Source organism: Sciurus vulgaris, assembly GCF_902686455.1.
Source record: "Sciurus vulgaris genome assembly, chromosome: 11".
NCBI lineage: Eukaryota > Metazoa > Chordata > Mammalia > Rodentia > Sciuridae > Sciurus > Sciurus vulgaris.
The window spans coordinates 74,722,066-74,746,047 of NC_136472.1; the positions used below are offsets into that span (position 1 = coordinate 74,722,066).

At 36.6% G+C, this 23,982-nt stretch overlaps 1 protein-coding gene across 1 annotated transcript in view; it reads right to left on the reverse strand.

Moving 5' to 3' along the window:
* The window catches only part of GDPD4 (glycerophosphodiester phosphodiesterase domain containing 4), a gene marked incomplete at its 5' end in the record, with an annotated part of 109,053 nt that extends 86,170 nt beyond the window's left edge, over positions 1-22,883 (reverse strand). Inside the window, 4 exons of the mRNA XM_079103567.1 lie at positions 6,630-6,689; positions 9,169-9,451; positions 18,632-18,735; positions 22,566-22,883. Coding sequence (XP_078959693.1) covers positions 6,630-6,689; positions 9,169-9,451; positions 18,632-18,735; positions 22,566-22,883 — 765 coding nt within the window. The remainder of the gene's footprint in view (positions 1-6,629; positions 6,690-9,168; positions 9,452-18,631; positions 18,736-22,565) is intronic.
* Between the last annotated feature and the right edge of the window lie 1,099 nt (positions 22,884-23,982).

A 23,982-nucleotide genomic window follows, 5' to 3' on the forward strand; every position in this document is an offset into this window, starting at 1 on the left:
ATTTTTCTTTTAAGACTTTTTAAAAATATTTTTTAGTTGTCAGTGGATATTTATTTATTTATTTACATGTGGTGCTGAGAATCAAACCCAGTGCCTCACACATGCTAGGCAAGTACTCTATCACTGAGCTGTAACCCCAGCCCTCTTCTTTTAATATTTAAATCTTTCTTGTTTTTTTACATTTTTATTTGTTCTAATTAGTTATACATGACAATATAATGCACTTTGACATATCATACATAAAAGAAGTATAACTTCTCATTCTTCTGGTTGCTCATGATGTAGAATCACATTGGTCACATAATCATAAATGCACATAGGGTCATTATGTCAGATTCATTCTACTATACTTTCTACCCCCATATCCCCTTCCCTCCCTTCACTCCCCTCTGTCTAATCCAAAGGACCTCTATTCTTCCCTAACCCCTGCCCTTATAGTGAATTAGCATCTGCATATCAGAGAAAACATTTGGTCTTTGGTTGTTTGGATTGGCTTATTTCACTTAGCATGATATTCTCCAACTCCATCCATTTACCTGCAAATGCCATAATTTCATTCTTCTTTAAGACTGAGTAATATTCCATTAGGTCTATATACCACATTTTCTTTATCCATTCATCTGTTGAAGGGCACCTGGGATGGTTCCATAGTTAAGCTACTGTGAACTGAGCTGCTACAATCATTGATGTAGCTGCATCACTGTAGTACACTGATTTTTAAGTCCTTTGGGTATAAACTGATGAGTGGGATAACTGGATCAAATGGTGGTTCCATTCCAAGTTTTCTGAGGAATCTCCATACTGCTTTCCATAGTGGTTATACCAACTTGCAGTCCTACCACCAATGTATGAATGTGCCCTTTCCCCACATCTTGCCAACATTTATTATTATTTATATTCTTGATAATTGCCATTCTGACTGGAGTGAAATGAAATCTTAGAGTAGTTTTGATTTGCACTTCTCTAATTGCTAGAGATGTTGAACATTTTTCCATTTTAGTTATACATAACAATAGGATTCATTTTGACATAATTGTAAAAGCATGGACTATAATTTGTTTTAAATCAGTCCCTAGTGCTTCCCCTTTCCCTCCATTTCTCCCATCCCACCCCACACCTGTTCCCTTCTCTCTGCTCTACTGATCTTTCTGCTATTTATAGTTTTTGAAAATTATTTTTTTAGCTGTCAGTGAACCTTTATTTGTTTGTATGTGGTGCTGAGAATCAAACCCAGTGCCTCACACATGCTAGGAAAGTGCTCTACCACTGAGTTAAACCCTAGTCCCACAGTTTTGCTTTGTTTTTTTAATTAGTATCTTGTGGATGAACATGATGGCAAGATTGACTGTGGTATATTCATACGTGTACAAAGGAAAGTTAAGTCTGATTCATTCCTTTGTCCCTGTCCCATGCTTCTTATCTACTCCACCTAGCTTCTACTTTTTTATCTTCCCCCTTATTATCAGTTTTTGTGTATCAGAGAAAACATTTGACCTTTGACTTTTTGAGACTGGCTTATTTTACTTAGCATGAGTTTCCATGAACTAATTTTTTTTTTTTTTTTTTTTTTTGGTACCAAGGATTAATCCCCTTTGTGTGACACCCCACCTTTTTTTAAGAAAAAGGAAAAGTAAGGTTTATTGCTTTGCTAGCAAGGGCGAAACACAGGGGACTCCTGTCCCAAAGGTTGTGATTCTGCCCATCAGCAGGAACTGGGTTTTTAAAGAGGTGAGTCAAAGGCTACTTTCTACATGTTCTCTATTGAAGTTGCAATTCACTTGTTAATGTGGGAAATAGTCATTTCTGAGATCTTCTGGTACCATCCTCAATGTCTGGATTACTTCATTCCTATAGTGGGCATGTACTCAACAATGGATAAATCTGCCTAAAATGAAGAAGAAGGGTAATCCTGTTTCCCCTGTAATGAGGAAGGGGGAGAGATTAGGGAGGAGAGAGAAAGAGAAACATGTCCATTTTAAAAATAAGTTGCAGTGGCAGAGCAGCAAGGGTTGTTTCAAAGCATAAAGTGGTCCACTGTTACATTTCCTCACTGTCAATTTCTACATTTCCATTTCTATGGAAAAATGGGTGATGATATCTCCAAATTGCTTCCTGCTGAAAGGGGCAAAAAGTTGGGGGAAGTAACCCAAAGTCCTTGTTTTTTATCAGGTGGGGCATGGACAGTTAAGGGTATTCAGCATTAGAGCAGTTTTGGTGTCCAGAGTGGCAGATGGCAGGTGACTGGAAAAGGCATACATAGGGCAGAGATCATGCTAAGACAACAAAAGCAAGATAGCAAAGCATTACTTTTTTGTAAACAATTAGCATAAAAGCAATTAGTACTTAAGCCAGTCTCTAAAAACTGTGAAGATAAAAACTCATAATCCTATCAGTGAAAAACAGATTTAGTTTATCAATGCAGGAAATTAGGAAAATTTATATGTCTATGAACTCAGGACAAATTTACAATGCTAGAGTCCTTTGTGATCATTATTATTAGGCACTTTCACACAAGAACCCTTCTCTCATAGCCTCCAGCTTTACTTACTTTTGGTAGGGCTGACATAAGTATACATCTTAAGTTACATTAAAAATTTATTTTTCTTTTTAAATGTCCAAGTAGGAGTGTGCTTAGGCTATACTATCCTACCAAGTGTTTAAGATCAAGTAGGTCAAAACTGACCTTGTTCCTATCTATTCTTAAGAGTCAGCTGAGATTCCTCAGAGATCACTCTTGGGGACGTGTGCACAGCTTCTTGGCTCCTTTAGCTTTCCTCTACCAGTGGTGTCATCTGCCAGGCTGGGTTAGAGTCCTGTTGACTGTATGTGGCTTCTTTTGGAAGCATCAGGGACATTTTCATCCATGTCCCTCCTCTTTGCAGAATGGGCACTGGTTGGCTTCCTGTTCTCTAGGGTCCTCTCCATCTCCCCGATCAGCAGACTGGGTGACTCACCAGAGTTGCAAGATCCAGAAAGGGGTCTGTATCTGTATCCTGGCTGATCTTATAGGACAAAGACCAAAATATTAGCTGCCTTTTCCTTGACCCTTTTACTTCCTTGACTTTGGTCTCCAAATTTTTGGTTTTAAATACCCAGCAAATCAGTTTCACCAGTCTTAAAGAAGGAGTAACAGGTTATAACTTCAATATCTATAATTTTACAGTTACCCCTTTCATCTAATTGGGGTTAGTATTAAATCAGCAAGATATACTATCTGTCCTGTTGGTGATGGCTTATTTTTTAAAATTAACTCAGGTTGTTTTGTGTGTGTGTGCGTGTGTGTGTGTGTGTGTGTGGTTAGAAGCAGTACCTCTGCAAAACACTAACAGGCAACAGTTATAAAGTTTATAAGGAAAATCCAAAATGAAATTAACAGAGCAAAAACATATTGTGTAATAGCTGTGAACCAAGAAAAATAACTTTTATAATCTTGAACTTTTACTTAGTTATGCATTATTTCCCATTATTATTTGAGATCACAGTAATCGTTACAACAAAAAAAATCAATCTTTTCAACACAACTTTAAATGAGCTGAGCTACAGCCCCAGCCCACAAACAACTTTTTGAGATTTACCTTCCACAAAACTTTTATGATTTAGTTAGACATTCACAACTTTATATCCTTAGTTTTGTCCTCTTTCATCATGGACTTTAGCCCAAGAATATTACTTTACAGACAAAATACTTTCTCATCCAGAAACATTTCTTTTACCTTCTAATTTTCTGTACTAACACATTTCCATACTTAAAACTTTCTTTTATCTTTTTTGTTTCAGACCCTTAAGTTCATATTCTGAACAATCCTTATGAATGTTATCTGTGCATGTAATTTACACAACAAATTTCATCCCAGGAGAGGGCTGGACAATCCAGCATGTACAAAAACTGTGCTTTAATCTTTTTTTCTCCCAGGTTGCATTCAAGGGGTTGGTTGGAGTACAGGATACTTTTGAGCCTGACCTGTCCCTGTTATCATTATCACAATGCCATCAACTCTAGGTGAGTTCCCCACTGTCGAGGGTATCCAGAGGCTCCTTTGGGCCTTTTTCTTATACTAGGCATATTGATACTTAATGGAGAAGACCCTTTCCATCCTTTTCTTTAGACTTCCTTGAAGATCCCTTTGCAGAGGCTGCCTACAAAACACAGGTTGGCTTTAGTTTCTGTCTTTTTATTTTCTGGGTGCAGTTGTTTATTCTGCCAGTCTCTCCATGTATTTAGGTTGATGGAATACTTTCATAGCAAGGATTGCTTTGTCCCAGTGATGGTCAAATGGGGTGTCCTGTCAGATCTTAAAAGGGGAGACTATTCCTGTCTCTTGGTCATAAACTGACAGTGCTGGAACCTACTGCCACATCCTTTGTGGCCAGCAGCCTCCACCCTCTAGGGGCAAAAGGGGCTGGAAGGCAAGGCAGAGGCCAAATTCTCTTTGATCATTTTTGTACAGCCCAGGCAGCTTTTCTGGGACTTCCCCCCCCACCCCCCCAGTTTAGGGCTAGTGTCCTTGAACTACAGTGGGATGATCTGTGGCTGCCTAGGGCCAGGCTGAGAAAACGGCATTGGGAGTGCCAGCACTGAGTTTAAAAGATTTAAATCTTTTTTTAAACCCTTTCTTCTGAGGTCCTACTATCTTTGCACACCAAAGGCAGTGCCTTTTTGGCACCTTCAAATTAGTCCCTGACTGTTCAGAACCCTATCATGCAACTGCATAAATGCCTGTACATACAGAATCTCTTTCATATACTTTACCCCTGACAGAACAACTGCAACTTCAAGTTTGTATAATAATCCAGGAAAACCACTCAAAGGTCAAACTGTTATAGTAAATGGTCTTTCTCTTAGACAGATTTATACTTACAGGTGGTATAGAGCACCAAGATCTCTCTGCTTAAGAGACTACTTGGTAAGATCAGTGCAGCAAGGCAGATGTCTTAAAGGGCCAGTAACAAATATAAAAAAAACACAGATCAGAGAAGATCACAAAAAACCGGGGCTGACAGACAGGTCCTTTAAAACAGACAGAACTGCACACACAAATTTCTTCCATTTATTTTACCTCTTGACAAATCAACTCCAACTGCAAGACTGTATAATAATCCAAAAAGCTATTCAAAAGCCAGATTATTATAGTAAAACATTATTATATTTGGCTTATACCTAGAGGTGGCCCTTTCTTCAACTCACTTTACCTCTGAAAGACCAACTCCAATTGCAAGATTGTACAAAAAAGAAACATAGAAAGAAAACCAGAGAGGAGCCCCCAAACCATAGCCAACAGACAGAAACCTTTAAATTGACCAACCAAGATCTTTCCCTAGAGACTACCTATAGGATCAATGCAGTATTGGCCATGTCTTAAATGGGGGCAGTACCAGATACAAACAAAACAAAAACACAGACAACCAGAGGGAATTCCCAAACCCAAGGCTAAGAAACAGATGAGAATCTAGAACAGAGAAGAAGGGAGTAAACATCCCTAGGTTCTTGAGTGTTGCTTTACTGTGGTACCACAAATATCCCCAGAAAGAGGAACCAGATATTCCCATGAAGATAAACCAGATGCGTGGAATTGAGGGTCTTGCTGTACACACCAGGGGACTTACCAAATGGCCAAAGTTGTCACGACTTTCCCGAGTTCAGTTTCCTTTTTCTCAAAGTGGACCATGATGGAGCAACCTGTACTGTTCAGGGAGAGAAGGAGGGAGTTCCCTAAAGCAAAAGGAGCTTCGGCAGCTGCTAGGATGGTCCCTCAGTCACTCCCTTTACTCACAGGAATAGCTTCTCGGTTCAACCCAAGGCAAATTCACCCCATCTCCTAACTCTCCAGCAGATGGCTCTCAATAAGTTCACCAGTCACCTTGCATCCTCAGCATAGAAGTGGGGTTCCTTTGACAGCCAGGCCTGCCCAAGAAAGCTGGAGCAGGTGCTGCTGCTCTCAGGTCTCATCTGGGTCACCAAATTTGTTGCCAAAAGTTTGGTCCTTGTCCCCAGTGGCAATCCAATAATGAGGACATCGTTTTGAGAAAAAGGAAAAAGAAGTATATTGCTTTGCTAGCAAAGGAAAAACACAGGGAACTCCTGCCCCAAAGGCTGTGATTCTCCCTTTTTAATATTTTATTTAGAGACAGGGTCTCACTGAATTACTGAATTGCTTAAGGTCTCACTAAGTTGTTGAGGCTGGCTTTGAACTCACAATCCTCCTGCTCAGCCTCTCAAGCTGCTGGGATTACAGGCATGCTCCACCACACCCAGTTATGAACTAAATTTTTTAATGATTGAAATGAGAATGTTCTTGTGACTAAAAAGGACTGGGAAAGTAAAAAATATGCCTAATATCTCATTGGGTTGGCAAGAACAGGGCCACGGAGTGAGTTCAACATGAAGTAGTAAGAAAGAAAAAAGTAGCGAGAAAGAATAAAGTAGCAAGAAAGAATAAAGTTTGGGTTCAGCTCCTTTAGTAAATTGGTTACAACTTTAAGAAATTTAATTTTTTCAGTTAAAATTGTAGCAATATATCTCTTTTCTCTACAGGAATAATGAGAGAAGGCAACCATGTATGATAACACTAAGTGCCAAGGAGCATGTTCAGTCCTGGTCTTAGGTCGCCCATGAGGATAAAACATCTTACCTTATGACATGTGTGAAGGTACAGTTCCATCCTTTCCCAAAGCAACAAAGATCCAAGTATCTGCAAAAGCAAAGAAGAACAAGGGAGTTATTTTGAAATCACCAAGTTACTTCCTAAAGCCCTTTTCTGTAGCTCAAAATTCTTTTCATAGAACAACATATTTACTTTCTTGCTATTCCTATATTTTTTAACCTCTAAGAGTTTGTGGTGCTACTACTCAGCCTGCAACCTCTCCCTCCCCATGCTACTGACACTTCAAGTCAGCTAAAATGTCACCTCTTTGTAATTTTTGCCAGCACCCCCAGGAAGAATGCATTATTATTTCCTCTGGAATTTCTTAAGTTACCTCCATGACACCCCTTCTGAGTTCCTGCCCATTTCTTTTCTCTTTGATGGACTTTACTCCTACTATAATTTAGATTAACCTGTAAGAGAATGGAGGTAAGATATCAACCCTTTCAAGGGTCTCAGGGCTGATGATATAACTACACTGGTATATACTTAGTAAACTTTAAATCCAGTCAGTCAATCAAGTCAGTGTGGAAATGGAAACTAAAAAGTAGAATCCTAAGATGCATATTAATGACAGTCTGAATGTATCAAAATAATTTCATGTGACTTTATTTATTCTTTACTCAGTCCCATAAAATGCTATTTTATTAAATAATATTATTATACTCATTTGAAAAAAGGGAAACTGAGGTTCAGAAGGGTTATATGAATTGATCAAGATTACAGTGTAACCTAAGGATAGAGCTTGAAACAGATCTAATTCAGGTCTCCCTCCTTTTTCATTGTTCTTACCACTATGTGTATCCAAATAGGGTAGAATGGAAAGTTTGTTAATGTACATATGTTTACTGGAATTGATTCTACCTTAAAAGCTAACAATACCATTTTATGTTAATTGTGTATGAAAGTGGTATAATTCAGTGGCCAGAATTTGGCCTAGAGCTCATAATTCATATGCATTTTCCCTACTAAAAAGAAAAGTTCATAATTGGTCTCTGTGCTTATAGGCACTCTCCACATCACAACTTCAAAAGTGATTTTCTTTCTCCGTTTTTTTTTTTTTTTTTTTTTTTTTTTTTTTTTTTTTTTTTTTTTTTGGCACTGCTGGGGTTAGACCCGAGGGCTTAATGCTAGGAAAGCACTACACCACTGAGCTACACACCCAGTCCCATAAATGCTTTTATTTTGGTACTGGGAATTGAACCCAGGGTACCGAACCACTAAGCCACATCCCCAGCCCTTTTTTATATTTTATTTAGAGACAGGTTCTCGCTAATTTGCTCAGGGCCTCGTTAAGTTGCTGAGGCTGACTTTGAACTTTCAATCCTCCTGCCTCGGCCTCCCAAGCTGCTGGGATTATAGGCATGTGCCACCACACGCAGGCCCAAAATGATTTTCTTAAAATACAAACCTGTTGTATGCCAAATGCCATTGCCTTACTTTCTAGGCTTTTCAAAATAAATCTTAAGCCATGTTTCCCCATTATTCTTCATTATGTCTTCCATACTAACAGAAAAATCTGTCCCTCTAAATGAGACATCTCATTTGTCTTGCTACTTTCTCATGATATATTCACTTATCTGAGAATGTCCTTCCCTATCCCTATATCCATGAGTCCAAATTGATCGTTCATTCCAAGTCCCACTCCAATGCTCCCTCTTCTGAGAAATTTTATTTAATCTTCTTAACTGGAAGCCACCCCTTCTTTCCTAGAAGCTCTGCAGAACTTCATTTAGGCCTCTCTTAAGTCATAACATTATAACGTTCCATATGTTATTTTTGTCTATGATTTAGTTGTCCTACTAAATTCTGAACACTGAATGAAAGAATAGCTATAACTTTATATCTCATACCTATCTCTATGGAGTACTTTGCATGAAAACAGAAACATTATTTTACTGATTTCTGTATATTTATTATTTATCACAGTGTTCTCCTCATTTAATAATTAATAAATTTTGATGGAAGAAAAATTAATACAAATGGCAATAGATCTAGGCAGGGGTTGGTTTCTGTATCAGACAGGAAATCAGTCAGAACACAGAATGGTGAAATCAGAGAAAGATATTTGCCCTATGTATAAATAGGCACTGACAAACTCTAAAGTTATCCTCCCATTCAGCTCTCCATCTTCTTTGGCACAGTATAAATTTGCCTCACTACCCAACACTACTATGTTGAACAACAAAGGCAGAGTCACACTTTTACCCAGACTTGCTAAAATGTCCGCTACATGAGATTCTGAGTTAGATCCCCAGCACCAAAAAAACCGAAGAACAGAAAACATTTTTTTTAAAAAACAGACTAACTAAAATGTGCTTTGTATCTGAGCTAGGTGACTAGTTTCTACACATTAGAACAGGTTTAATTTACCTGCTGTTCACATTTAGAACAGGTTTAAAGACTGCTGATGTGAAGCCATGGGTATCTAAAATAACATTACTGAGTAAAACATAGGATAGGCTATGAAAATGGGGAACTGACAAAGGATGCTCTACACCATTTCAAAGGGTTACACTGGTCAGACACATCCTATAATTGCGTAAGTTTCTTCCCCCAGCCATTGAGCATGAAATTCAAGTGGCTGATATAAAGTGTGACTCACACTAAGACTAAAGTGGTCATAGGCTGTAAGGGTTTCCAATACCAAATAGATACTATCACTGACAGGAACACTCATAAGGTTATTCATAGAGAAAGGGAAAGCATTACTCACCAACAGCAATAAAGAGTAGGCAACCATGACTGCAGCTAAACTCAGCAAAAAAATGGACCAGAAGAGCCAGTATCCTGTTCCTAGATAAACAACCCTGAAAAAATTAGTTTCAATTCTTAAAATACAGCAGAAATAGTAGTAGCAACTACATCAAAAAATGGGGACAACGTAAGACCAAATGGGGTACAAGAAAATGGAAGGAGAGGAAAAGCACTTTGCAAATAGATCTGAGAGCTTTGGAGATATTTACTTGAGTTTTAACTTCATTCTATAGGCAATGGAGTACATTAATGTGGTCTCTATAAAATAAAATTTTAAACATTATTTAGAACATATATTCAAAAGTTATATCCTCTTTAAAACACAATACAAAAATTCCATAATATCAAAAAAAGAAAAAGTCATCCTATGAGTTTGCTGCCTTAACAAAACAATTAATTTACATTTTGGCAGTTTCTTTATCCATGTGCGTGAATATATTCTTCACAATTCAATACTAACCACCATGTTAATTGCTCTACTCTGTGTAAGAGATTTGGATCCTTTAAAAATATTACTGATATATTCTGTTCCTAAAGTACTATATAAGAGAAAATTGCTAATGATTTATTAAAAACAATATTACACTTGATCTAGGTATTATATGTCAAAGAATTTAGACTTTTCGAGATAACAGAAATTACCTTCTTTCCATATAAAAACTGGAGAAATTATATTTTTAAAGTTACAAAATAAGTGCTAGTGAACATATAACCATATTAAAAATAAAAAAGGGAAATTCTCCTTCAGGGGCTATAAGACATACCACAAAAAAACAGGCAACTACCCTTCCCAGTAAGAGCAATCCTAAATCAAGACACTGGGAAAAAGAACACTCTATAGATGAGCTCACAACCAGGAGGCAGAAAACATGTAAGGAAAGTCAACATAGGAACCCAATGAAGCCAACAAGCAGAATTTATGTCCAAGAAAATATAATTAATAGAATAATCAGAAAAGTTCCACAAAAAGATATATTTAAGATCTTCAGAAAAGTAAAGACACTTACATGAAACAACGATAGTTTACTACAAGCCCATATGGTTATCAAAACAAATGGATCATGAAAAAAAATTCTTGAAGTAAAAATCATGAATGATGGCTACTAGCAGTCTAGACACAGCAAAAAGTTAATCAAACAGTTTAACTAATTAGTGATACTGATTATCCTTCCAAATAATAAAGAAAACCTAAGATTTGCCTTTAATGGGATCACTTTTTTTTCCTAATTATTTTCCAGCCACATTCAAAATTGAAGGGGAAAAAAAAACTTCCATGATAAGCAGAAACTAATAGAATTCATGACTACTAAACTGGCACCACAGAAAATACTTTAACGAAATACTACACACAGAAGAAATCAAAAGCAGACATCTTAAATGGACAAATCTCATTTGAAGAATAGTTAAGCAAATGAGAAACAGGATCAAATTAAACATTAGAAATAAATTACAGTGGTAGGAATTAATAAACCTCTCTATAATAAAATTAAATGTAAATGCTTTCAAATCTCTAATTAAAAAACATAGGGAAAACTTGGAATAGAACCATTTGACCCAGCTATCCCACTCCTTGGTTTATACCCAAAGAACTTAAAATTAGCATGCAACAGTGACAGCCACATCAATGTTTATAGCAGCTCAACTCATAGCTAAACTATGGAACCAACCTAGGTGTCCTTCAACAGATTAATGGATAAAGAAAATGTGGCATACACACACACACACACACACACACACACACACACACACACACTGAAATATTACACAGCTTTAAAGAAGAATGAAATTATGGCATTTGCTGGTAAATGGAGTTGTAGAATATCATGCTAAGTGAAAAAATCCAAAGCTAAAAAACCAAAGGCCAAATGTTTTCTTTGATATGCAGATGCTAATTCACAATAAGGGGGGTGGTGCTAGGGAAGAATAGAGTTACTTTAGATTAGGTGAGGAGGGAAGGGAGGGAAAGGGGTATGGGGGTAGGAAAGATAGCAGAGTGAAACAGATATTATGTCATGTATATATAATTACTACATGACCATGTGATCCTACAACATGTACAATCAGAAAAATGAGAAACTATACTCCATTTTTATATGATTTATCAAAATGCATAAATGCATTCTACTGTCCTATATAACTAAGTAGAACAAATAAAAAATTAATAATAAAAAAAAAAAAAAGACATGGGGTGGTCCAGCGCCAGACCAGCCACAGACAAGATGGAGTCCTACTTCTAAGTCTTAGCTTGGCCTGTTTTGAGACTGCACTCAAGAGGAATTAAGGAGGCAGTATCCACTCCAAATATCCTAGTAGGCAGAACTGTCTCTAAAGTAGATTTCTCCAAGTGGAACTGTCCAGTAGGGCCACTCCTTGTGCATCCTTGCAAACCACATCTTTCTCATCCTTCAGAAGGCCATAGACTCCAAAGTCTTGGGGCTCCTCCTAAGTTCTAGGGATGGTACAGGGTTATAGTAACAAAAACTGCATGGTACTGACATAAAAACAGAACAGACACATGGACCAATGGAACAGAAGAGAGAACACAGAAACAAACCCACACAGGTACAGTCATTATCCTTGACAAAAGTGCTAAAATCATAAACTGGAGAAAAGATAGCCTTTTTAACAAATGGTTCTGAGAAAACTAGGTATCCACGTGTAGATGAATGAGACTAGATTCTTATCTCTCACTCTGCACAGAAATCAACTCAAAATGGATCAAAAATCTAGGAATTAGACCAGAAACTATACAACTACTAGAAGAAAACAAAGGGTCAACATGCCAACATATAAGTGTGAGCAACAACTTTCTCAACAACTTTCTCAATAGGACTCCTAAAGTTCAGGAAATAATTAAGAATTAATAAATGGGATGGCATCAAATTTAAAAGGTTCTGCACAGCAAAGGAAACAATTAAGAATATGAAGAGAGGGCTGGGATTGTGGCTCAGTGGTAGAGTGCTCCCCTAACATTTGTGAGGCACTGGGTTTAATCCTCAGCTCCACATGAAAATAAATAAATAAAATAAAGGTATTGTGTCCATCTACAACTAAAAAATATTTTTAAAAAATATGAAGAGAGAATCTACAAAATGGGAGAAAATCTTTGCTAGCTACTCTTCCAACAGAGCATAAATATCCCAACTACATAAAGAACTCAAAAAACTTAACATCAAAAACCCAATTCAATTAATAAATGGGCAAATGAACTAAAATAAATACTTCTCAAAATAAGAACTAAAAATGGCCAAAAGGTATATGAAAAAATGTCCAACATCTTTATCAATTAGGGAAATGCAAATCAAAACACTAAGATTTCATCTTACTTCAGTTAGAAAGTCAGCCCTAAAGAATACAAACAATAATAAATGCTGGAGGGAATGTGAAGAAAAAGGAATCCTTTTACACTTGTTGGGACCATAAATGAGTAAAACCACTAGGGAAATCTATAGGGAGATTCCTCAAAAGACTTGTATGGAAACACCATTTAACTCAGCTACCCACCTCCTTAGTATTTGTCCTAAAGAATTAAATTCAGCATACTATAGTGATAAACATGTGCAATTATGTTTACAAAAGCATAATTCATAATAACCAAACTATGGAACTAGCCTAGGTGTCTGTCAATTGATGAATGGATAAAGAAAAATGTGATATATAAACACAATGGAGTTTTATTTAGTCATAAAGAAGAATGAAATTATGTTATTTGCCAGAAAATAGCTGGAACTTGAAAACAAGTGAAATGAGTCAAACTCAAAAAGTCAAGGGTCATGTTTTACCTCACATGTGAAATCCAGAGAAGAAAAAGGAAAAGAAGTTGCAGAGGATGGAGGGTATCATGAAAATCAAAGGAAGATCAATACGGTAGAGAACAGAGACCAGGGGGAAGGAGGAAACAAGGGAAAGAGCAAATACTGGGGAATACTGCTCCAATTATATTGTTGTATTATATGCATGTACAAATTTATAACAATGAATCCACCATTATGTACAATTATAATGCATCAATAAGAAATATGAAAAAAATAAAACAGGTAAGATTTTAGAAGGCTACTCATCTATTTCAGTTTTAGGGACACTTCAATCAACTAGTCAATATCATATATCTCCTCAGGTCATGTCATTCTCATCATTGTGCCAGTTCTGCTGCCCGTTATAGTAACCATACTCATATTATCTTTGGCAATTAAGTGCCACAACTTGTTCCCCAACCTTGGAAATCCATCATTCCTAATGAATTCAAAGAGCTTGGTTTGATGGCAACACTTCTCAGTGTCATCCCTTTACTATTGAAAATAGCTCATTATACTCCTTATTGTCACTAAAATGTTCAATGGAAGCAACTACTTTGTCAACCAAACCTTCCCCATCTACTTGGTTACAGGTTGTCTGTACCTGACAACTTAAATAAACAGTAAAGAGTGTACTGGTGTATGCCTGTAATCCCAGCCACTCAGGAGGCTGAGGAAGGTGGATTGCAAGTTCAAGGTCAGCCCCGGCTATTTAGCAGGACCCTGACTCAATATGAAAAAGGGCTGGAGATATAGCTTAGTGGTAAGAAACCCCTAGATGCAACACTGGTGCCAAAAATAAATAAGTAAATACATACATACATACTACTGTATGGATAACCACTGTCCGCTTTACCACTGGAAACAGGGCTCTTAAAATTTTTAATTTAATCAAATCAGAGAATCAATTCTAGATATTTCAGAATCAATTTAGATAACCTATTCTTAACGTTCTATTCTTCTAGAATTGGCATGGATAATAATTACTGTGTCTTTAAGAGTTTGATCAGAGAAACAGCCACTATGAATGATACAGAATAAGAGATTATAAGGATTAGACTTAGCACAATTATGAGAATTTACAGAGAAATCTGTATGAAAGAGGTCATCCCTACATTTGATGTTGGGCCTAAGTCACTATATGTTAGTCAGGTTGGTACTCCAGAAGAAAAGCTGGATGTGAAGTGGGAAAAACTGAATCTCCACAGATGAACTGGAACCCGTAAGGACAAATTCAACCCTATGGCTCTTAACCACCTCTAGACTCAATGGAATGAACAACTTACAGAATCCAGCACTCTCTGCCATGAAGTTGGATGAAAACTTGGTCCAAGATTCAGGCTAAAGAAAAAACATGGAGGAAAGTGGGGAAGTTTCAAATCCAAATGTTTTCCCACACCAATTTCTGATGTGGGAAATAATGTGCGTGTGCTACCATAATGCTTCTTCAATGTTCAAGCACATAAAAATGCTGCTGCCTTACTTGTGCTTTTGAAATCTTGTGCCAATTTCTCTTGAAACTGAAACTATGCAGGAAAGATAAATGAAGGTCCAGATTAGCTACGTTGACAAGAGAAATTCACCACAGACATCAAACCATAGGTTTAGGAAGCTCTAAGAATTTCAAGCAGAATAAAAAGAAAACCACACTCATGGGCAGGGGTTGTAACTCAGTGGTTGAACACTTGCGTAGCACAAGTAAGGCACTGGGATGGATCCTCAGCACCACATAAAAATAAATAAATAAAATAAAGATATTGTATCCATCTACAACTAAAAAAAGTTTTTAAAAAGAAAGAAAAATACACTCATGCACATCATAGTATAATTGCCAAAAATCAATTAAAAGGAAAATTCTTAATAGTGAGCAAAGAAGAAAACAGATTACCTTCAAAAGATCAAAAATAGACTGATCGGAGACCTCTCAAGAGAAATAATTAAAGCAAGAAGATAACAAAATAAGAAATTCAAAGTACTAAAACACAAAAACTGCCAAATTATAATTCTATACCCATGAGCTATACTGATAGTTCAGTGGCAGAGTGCTAACCTAGCATACATGAGGACCTCAGTTTAATCACCAGCACTGCAAAAGGGAAGGAGGAAGGAAGAGAGGAAGTGAGGAGGGAGTGAAGACAAAGAATTCTATACCCATCTAAGACATATTTCAAGGGCAACGATGAAATAAAGCTATCTTCACAAAAACAGAACTGAGAGAAACTATCCCCAGAAGATTATTTTTAAAGGAAATTCTAGAGGTATTTTCCACATAGGAAAAAAAAAAACATACACAAAAGATCAGAGCTGGGTACAATTGTGTACACCTGTAATTTCAACAGCTCAGGAGGCTGAGACAGGAAGACCTCAAGTTCAAAGCCAGTCTCAGCAAAAACGAGGTGCTGAGCAACTCAGTGAGACCTTGTCTCTAAATAAAATACAAAATAGGGCTGGCGATGTGGCTCAGTGGTCAAGTGCCCCTGAGTTCAATCCCCAGTAACAAAAAAAAAGAAAAAAAAAGATCAGAGATGCACAATGAAATAAAGAGCAATAAAGAAGGTAAATATATAGATTGATGTAAGTAAATACATCATATGGCTGAAAATATAGGTAGGATTAAAATACATGATGATAATGGCTCATAACTCAGAAGGAGGTAAATGAGGTTAAGGTGTTTCAAGATCTTTGTTCTATCCATAAAAAGGCTGAAACACTGGGCTGGGACTGTAGTTCAGTGGTAGAACACTTGCTTTGCAAGTGTGAGGCACTGGGTTTGATCCTCAGAACCACATAAAAATAAATATATTAAAAAAGATATTGTGTCTATTTACAACTAAAGAAATATTTTTTTAAAAGGCTAAAACTGGTAATATTAGACTTCAATAAGTCAAAACTATATGTTATAATTTTTAAGGTAAGTACAAAAAAGGACTACAGGAGTGGATAGGGTAGAAAATGGGTATACCTTCCAACTTAAAAAGGAAAAAATAAAATAAAAAATTATTTAGTACAAATAACACAAAAAAAGAGGAAAGAAACAATACAGAACTGACAGGAAGATTATGATTATAAGCTCAAATATTATTACAGAGATTTGTTTTATGTGGAACATAAAAGACAAATATTACCAAACTGAACTTAAGAAACTCGACCATATACTATTTATAAGAGAAAATTCTAAAACATAGAATATAAAAAGGTTAAAAAGCAAAAACATAGAAAAATAACTATGCAAAGTTATTAGAGATAAATTAATATCATATAAAATTACTACTTTCAAAATAAAAATATATGAAGAAAATAAGAATATGCCTCCTATAAAAATATGAAGAAATAAATAACTGCACTAAGATTGAGGACTTTATTACTATTTAACTTGTCCTCAACTTTTACCTTGCATCCTGGAGGTAGAAGATCACATGTGGGAATGATTGCAAGGAAAATTACAGAAGTTGACCAATGAGCATCTCAGTCTTGGGTGAGGGTTTCCTAGGTTGTGTTTGTGGTCAATACAAAAGCCTGTTGTAAGAAACAATTTTGTACCACACCTGGAATAGCAATTCCAAAACTTGTCTATGGACTAGTTCTTGACTAGAAAATTGTGTAACAGAAATAACAGTGACCAAAAGTAACCAGCACAGATTGATGATTAGTGGTTCCCCTCACTATCATCATCAAAGCCTTAGGACCTTGATTCCACTCAAAGGAGGGGAAGAGAATCAGAAAAATTTGGATATTAGATTTTGTACAAACTGTCATTTATGGATGTATGGATCTCAGGGCCAAATATTTTTAAATACAAAGAAAAATTGAAAAATAAGTGCTGGGGAACAATTCAGAACTACTCCATAAGTGGAGCTCGTATATAAACTGATAAAAACAAAGTTACTGAAGTCCCCCAAAGCATAAATGGGCAAAGGAAGAAAAATCTAAAAAGAAAATGTATTGTTGGGTAAGGTGGCACACATCTGCAATTTAAGCTACTTGGGAGGCTGAAGCAGGAGGATCATAAATTCCAGCCCAGTCTGGGCAACTTAGTGAGACACTGTTTCAGAATTATAAAATGTTTTAAAAGGGTTAGGGATATAGCTCAATGGTAGAGTGTTTGCCTAGCAAGCCTGAAGTCTTTGGTTCGATCCTCACTACTGCAAAAACAAAAACAAAAACAAAAACAAAAAACAAACAAAAGAAAGATGTTAAATAAAATAGTTTTTGAAACTCAATGATTCAAATTAAAGCAAAACAGAAATAAATCCATCAAGAAAATTAATAAAAAGCAATTAAAATCCGATTATTTAAAGCTGCCACTGGAAGATGAAAATAGAAACTGTCACATACCTCTGTTTTAAGTTGAAAATGCTACAACCTTTTCAGTAAATACTTTGGCAATGGGCATAATGAATTTTAAGTGTTTACTGTCTTCGATTCAATAATGCCACTTGTGGGAATCTAATCTAAGAACATTAGTCAGAATATGAAGATTTTTCTGCATTATTATTTTACCAAGACAAGAACACTGGAAACATTCATAATGCCTAATAATAGATAGCTAAGTAAGTATATTAGCATCTTCATATCATAAAATATTCTGAAACCACTTTAAGTGATGTGTATTAGAAGTTCTAATAATTTATTTAAATGTTTATGACTATTCTAAGTAAAAATGAAAGCAAAGTTATATTAACAGTATGAACCTAAGAATATAAAAATAAACACAGAAAAAAGGCCAGAAAATATATGCCAAATGACTGTCATTCAACAATTTGACTGAACAGATATTCTCTAATCATCTGCATTTTTAACATTTAAAATAACAAACTACATTTTACTTCTATAAAAGGGAAAATAACCTCATACCCAAATACACCCTTCTCCCCCAAATATCATATAATGGATAATGTTTGCAGCAATGTTAGAAGGCATCAGGCTAGAAAAATTGGTCTGGGAGCACTCCAGGGTAGGAGTTTAGCCATGAAAGGGGGATGAGAAGGGACACTTGTCCCTGTGTTCAGAACTCCAGCAGGTCCCTAAGGATAGAGGGAGGCAGAGGCTGTAGGAAAAGTAGAGAAGGTAGGGCTCAGGGGCAGAAATCAAGAAGACAAAATAGTTTTAGCTCAATAACCCAAACAAAAAGAATGAGGAACAAGATGAAAGAGAATCATTACCTAAGAAGGACTGAGGACACTGGAAGCACAGAGAAAGCTTTCCAGTGAGCCAGCTTTGGTCTTCAGTGTAAGACTGAGGTGGAAGGGAAATAGGTTAGGGTGCTAATAAGCATCCTACTCCTATCCCAAAGTCAGGTCTCTTACCCACAAGCTGTGGAAAGTCTAATTTTGTCTACCTTCCCTACTATGCCAAATGTTTTCAACCTAAGGTAGAATCCAGGCAGCTATCAGACCAAAGAGCTCTTACACAAGTAAAAGTACAAAAAGTGAAACTCACCAGTCAAAGTTAAAGTATTCATTGGAGGTTTCTACCCACACGAACAGCAAAATCACAGACAAGAAAAATGAAATTACCAGGAACATGTGAAAGTATTGCTCTCTCTGGAAAAAGAAAGAATTCTGACTTAGCTGTATTTATCAATGTTACCTCAGTGACTTCTGTATAATTTTGACAAAGGTCAGTATAGTTGAGGGTCATGAATTACCCACCCCAGGTTGGAGTAACCACTCTCTTGATTTTACCTCCACCTAATGTTACATATACCTACTTATAACATTTATTACACTGAACTATATAGTTACACGCTTATTTTTTATTTCTGATGTTAAACTATTTCTTTCAAGAAAAGGAACTTCTCTAACACATCTCAGTATCGCCAATATTCTTGAATGTAGTTGGCTCTCACCAAATATTTGTTTGATGATTCATTCATTATTCATCATTGAATATCCACTTGGGAGAGCAATGAAGAATCAGAGTTAGGGAATAAGTATTTTTTTGAGTAGTATTAGGACTTTCCAAGCTACTTTCATTTAATTTATTTCTCCTAAGAGTCATATGAATTAGGTATTTTACAGAGGAAAGCTCAGAGAAGTAAAATAACTGGTTAAGGTCAAATAGCTAAGAGACAGGAGCAGGACTAGAACCCAGATCTGTGTGAGCTCAAAGCCAGAACTGAGGATATCTTTATGGAGGAAGGATCCAAACTAAGTCTTGAAGGCAAGCAACCCCCCAACACTGAAAATCATATTACAAACCAGTCACTACAGACTGTCAAATCCTTCCTGAGATTGCTATCTGAGATATGATTTTAAATACCTCAGATCAAATAAATAAGAAATTCTACATTTTTAAACTGATTAACATGTTGAAAACAGAATAATCCCTGGTTTTTCTAAAATGTGAGGGAATAAGAATAAAAAATAAAGCAAAATGGATAACAGAAAAGGCATTCAAAAAAGTTGAAGAGAGACCTTATGTGTATCAAACTACCACCCTGAATGTAGGAGGATGGACAACACAGAAATTGACTCAGGTCTTAAACATTTTCTAAATGGATCTTGGGTGGACTTTTAAAAACGTGTTAAAATTAACATTACTCTCCAGCTCAAAACTCTCCCAGAGCTTCCTATTGTATTAGAATATCAGGTGTGGGCATGGTGACCCACACCTGCAATCCCAGCTACTTGGAGGTTGAGGTAGCAGGATCACAAAGCCAGCCTGGGAAATGTAAAAAGAGCCAAGGATGTAGTTCAATGGTAGAGTACTTGCCTTGCACGTGTGAGGCCCTCAGTTCAATCCTTCATATGGGGGCCGAGAAGAGAGTATCACCTAAACTGCCCTACATGGCCCACAAGGTCTTACCTGATAAGCTCTTGCCCATCTCCCACCTACTTCCATTCCACGTGCTGATTCCATCTAGATGCTATTTCTAGCACAACCAAATTTGTTCCTACCTCAGGAACTTGTACTTAATAGTTCCTCTGCCTGGAATACTTTTGCTCCCAGATGTATAAAAGGTTGACTCAGCCACTTTCCAGTCCAGTTTGTAACATATTTTCCTACTGTAGTATCTTCAAAATTCTTGCTACTATCTTAAAGCATTTTTCTTCATTTATTATTATCTAACTTATTCCACTGAAATTTAAGCTGCAGGATGTCTAGGGTCCTTTGCTATCTCAATTATTATAAAGTGTTAAATAAATTTTTTGTTAAACAAATCAATTTCCATTTTTTAATTTTCAACGTGACCAATTTGGCTCAAAACTTTTCAAAGGCTCATCACTACTTATAGGATAAAGTTCAAGTATTTCAGGGGGACATGAAAAGTCTTCATAACATTCTCAAAACACTTTCCAATCCTCTTCTTATTTATCCCCTTATACATCCCTAAATTCAACACTAGAAAGTCATTTTTTCCCTAAACACACCACTATGCTCTGTATCTCTGGACTTTTGTCATCATTTCTATATGTCACATCCACAAACCAGTAACTCCAAGCATTTACTGAGTGCTGTGTGTCAAACACAACTGGAAGTATTTCTTCCACCTCAAAACAAACTCTAGTGGTGGATCCTATTGTTCTTATCTCCATTATTCTATTGAGAACTCAGAGGCACCAAGATGTTAAATAACTTGCCCAAGTTCCAAAAGTGGTGGAATTCTAATCTGGAGATGGTCAATAGTGAAGTTATAAATTGAATCTGGAGAGTCTTTCCCTAGGATACAATATCTTATTAAACTTATATTATGCTATACTTGTTCTTCTGAGAGAAAAGGGACTTTAAAATCATCTAGGGATCTTGACAGTTACCTAATTCCCTAGCTGAAGAGAGGGGCTAAGAGATAACCAGCTCAAGGACAGTCATAATTAGGACCCAAAACATACTCCTAGACTCTGGTCTAGGGATTTTTCTATTATACCATACAGCCTCAAATGTTACCTTTTCCATGAAGCCTTCCTATTTTTTCTTCTATGTCCTTTATAATTCTCACATGAATTTCTACCTCACTTCTAAGTAATAAGGATTTGTAGGCTCTACCTATTACCTCCATCTTTATTATCACTACTCTAATCCAGGCTGCCAACATCTCTTACTTGAAATACTGCTATTATTTTTCTTTGAAGATGAAGAGCCTTCCTTAGTTAGTTTTGTCCTTTTTAATATATCCTTCACACATTCAAATAATCATTTTAAAATATAACTCATACACATTGTCAGGTTAAACTTTGAAGATGCTTTTTCCCCACTTCTTGTGCTGGGATCAAACTCAGGGTCTCAGGCATGCTAAGCCCATGTTCTACCATTGAACTATACCCCAGGCCCTGTGGAGGCACTCTATTTACTATATGACAGAGGTCAAATTCTTAAAACCACACAACATCTGATCCATCTCCCTCTCTAATTTCATTTCCCATCACTTCTCCATACATTTCTGTTCCACCTAAAATAAATCTACCAATCTCCAAACTCACCATGCCCTTTGACTCCTCCTTTAATACTGTTTCTTCTATAATTTCCAATTCTTAATCACTTTTGTCTTCTAAATAAAATTATCTTTGGTCACTCCCTTGATAATATGCCTAAGTGCATATACACACAGTTATAGCACTTATCTTGCCATACTAAAACTCTGTATGCACTTTTGGTATCCCCTGTGACTAGTGTAGAAGCCAAATATCTGGACATGAAAGATATATGGGACAGAAGCCTTTCCAATCTACTCCAGGGAAGTCTCCAATTTTCCTACCTCTTTATTTGCACTTCCCATGCCAAACATAACAAATTAGAGATCCCTTGGTCAGATTCTTGGACCCCAGTTTAACCATGTTTACAATCAAGTGAAGGTACATGATTTGGCCCTCTTCTCACTTCAATGCACTCATCATTCAATCTCCTATATCACTTAATCCACCAAAGGGTTCAAATATATAACTGAGAGGGAAAAAAGAGGCCTTCTAAGAGGCCAGGTCACAGGCTATTACTCAGCCTTACCAGAGTTCTTCATTAGGGAAAATCAAGCATTAACTTGACCAATAATAAAAGAGCACCTTTGTTTCCCACTTGCTGTTTTGTTTTTGTTTTCTCATGAATATACTTCCTCTAGGAAATTCACAGAGACAAGAGAATCAAAGATTCAGGCATTCCTGTAATCTCTAGCTAAAAACATCTAATTCACCCAAAGCTCATTTTTTTCTTCAAGTTTAACTGAATGAATAAAAGTAAAAGCGAATGAATGAATAAATGAATAGTATAAAAGGGAATAGAAAAAAGGACAAATAAGGAATAAAAGTGAGAGGCTGGGGATGTAGCTCAAGGCCAAAGTGTTTGTCTAGCATGTGGGAGGCCCTGGGTTTACTCTCTAGCAGCGCAAACCAAAAAAAGAAGAAAAATGAAGACAGCAAGTGTGAGTTTCAGTGACTTTAACTTTGGCTCCAGAATTTTCATAGTACTTTCGTGAAAGAACTGGATCCTTAGCATCTCCAGTTCTGACGACTCCAAAGAGCCATCTATGGCCCAGCGGGTATCCTATGTTTCCCACTTTTGAGAAAGTGTGCTTCAGCTCCTTCCCATTTCTCTGTACCCGAGAGCAGCAACAGGATCCAAGCTCAGTTTTTTTCCACTGTCTGTATTCCCAGTCATAACTGTAGCAGCCAGTAAGGAAGGTGACATAGCATTTGTGATTGAAGATACGTTCAATCCAATGATTACTGTCTTTCAGTTTTCTTCTCGTGTTCCTTCTCATGTTCCCTCTCGTGTTCCTTCTCACGTTCCCTCTCGTGTTCCTTCTCACGTTCCCTCTCGTGTTCCTTCTCACGTTCCCTCTCATGTTCTCTCTCGTGTTCCCTCTTGTGTTCCTTCTAGTGGGCTTAACTGTGTTCAATTTCTTAGGCATGATTCACCGGTTCACTGGAAGGACGAATAAAACAGTCAGAACCTAATAAAGCTCCTGTTAATGTATACTACCTCATCATTCTACAGAAAATTCTATCAAAAGTATATGGATAAGAAAACCCACTTACAATCAAGGATAATATCTGAGATTTGGGACAGAAGAAAAATCTCCATTCTATCTTTTCTACCAACTTCTTGAGTTGGTTTTTTGCTTTTGTTTTTCAGTCAATGTACCATTCTAGGTTTAGTTTTCTCACCTCTAAAGTAGGACCATACTCTTACCCTATCCACTAATGGATGCTAAAGGCATCAAACTAGATAATAATATCAGATTTTAAAACTGTACTATGCTCTTGAAATAGCTCGAGATGTTGTAGGCCTGGGAGAGGTAAATAAAAAAATACAATCCTCAATAAGTAATTGAGACACATAGCTACCTGCCCCTTTCCTTTCTTACTTCTTCCATGTGGAATCAGTTAGGGTTGGCTTCAATTAATTTTTTTCCACATTTTTAAAATTGGTGCATTATAGTTGTACATAATGGTGGGATTTGTTGTTACATATTTGTACATGCACAAATATAACAATATAATTTGGCCAACGTCACTCCCCTGCACTTCCCTGTCTCTCCCCTCCTGCTACCTCCAGGTTCCTTTCCTGTATTCTACTGATCTCCCTTTGAGATCACCACCACCACCAACACATTCACACCTTTCTTTTCCTTTTTCCTCACTAGTTTCCACAGATGAAAGAAAACATATGATCCTTGATATTCTGATTTGGCTTATTTCACTTAATATAATGGTCTGAAGTTCCATCCATTTTCCTGCAAGTGACATGATTTCATTCTTTTTTTTTTTTTTTTTTTTTATTGTAAACAAATGGGATACATGTTGTTTCTCTGTTTGTACATGGCGTAAAGGCATACCATTTGTGTAATCATAAATTTA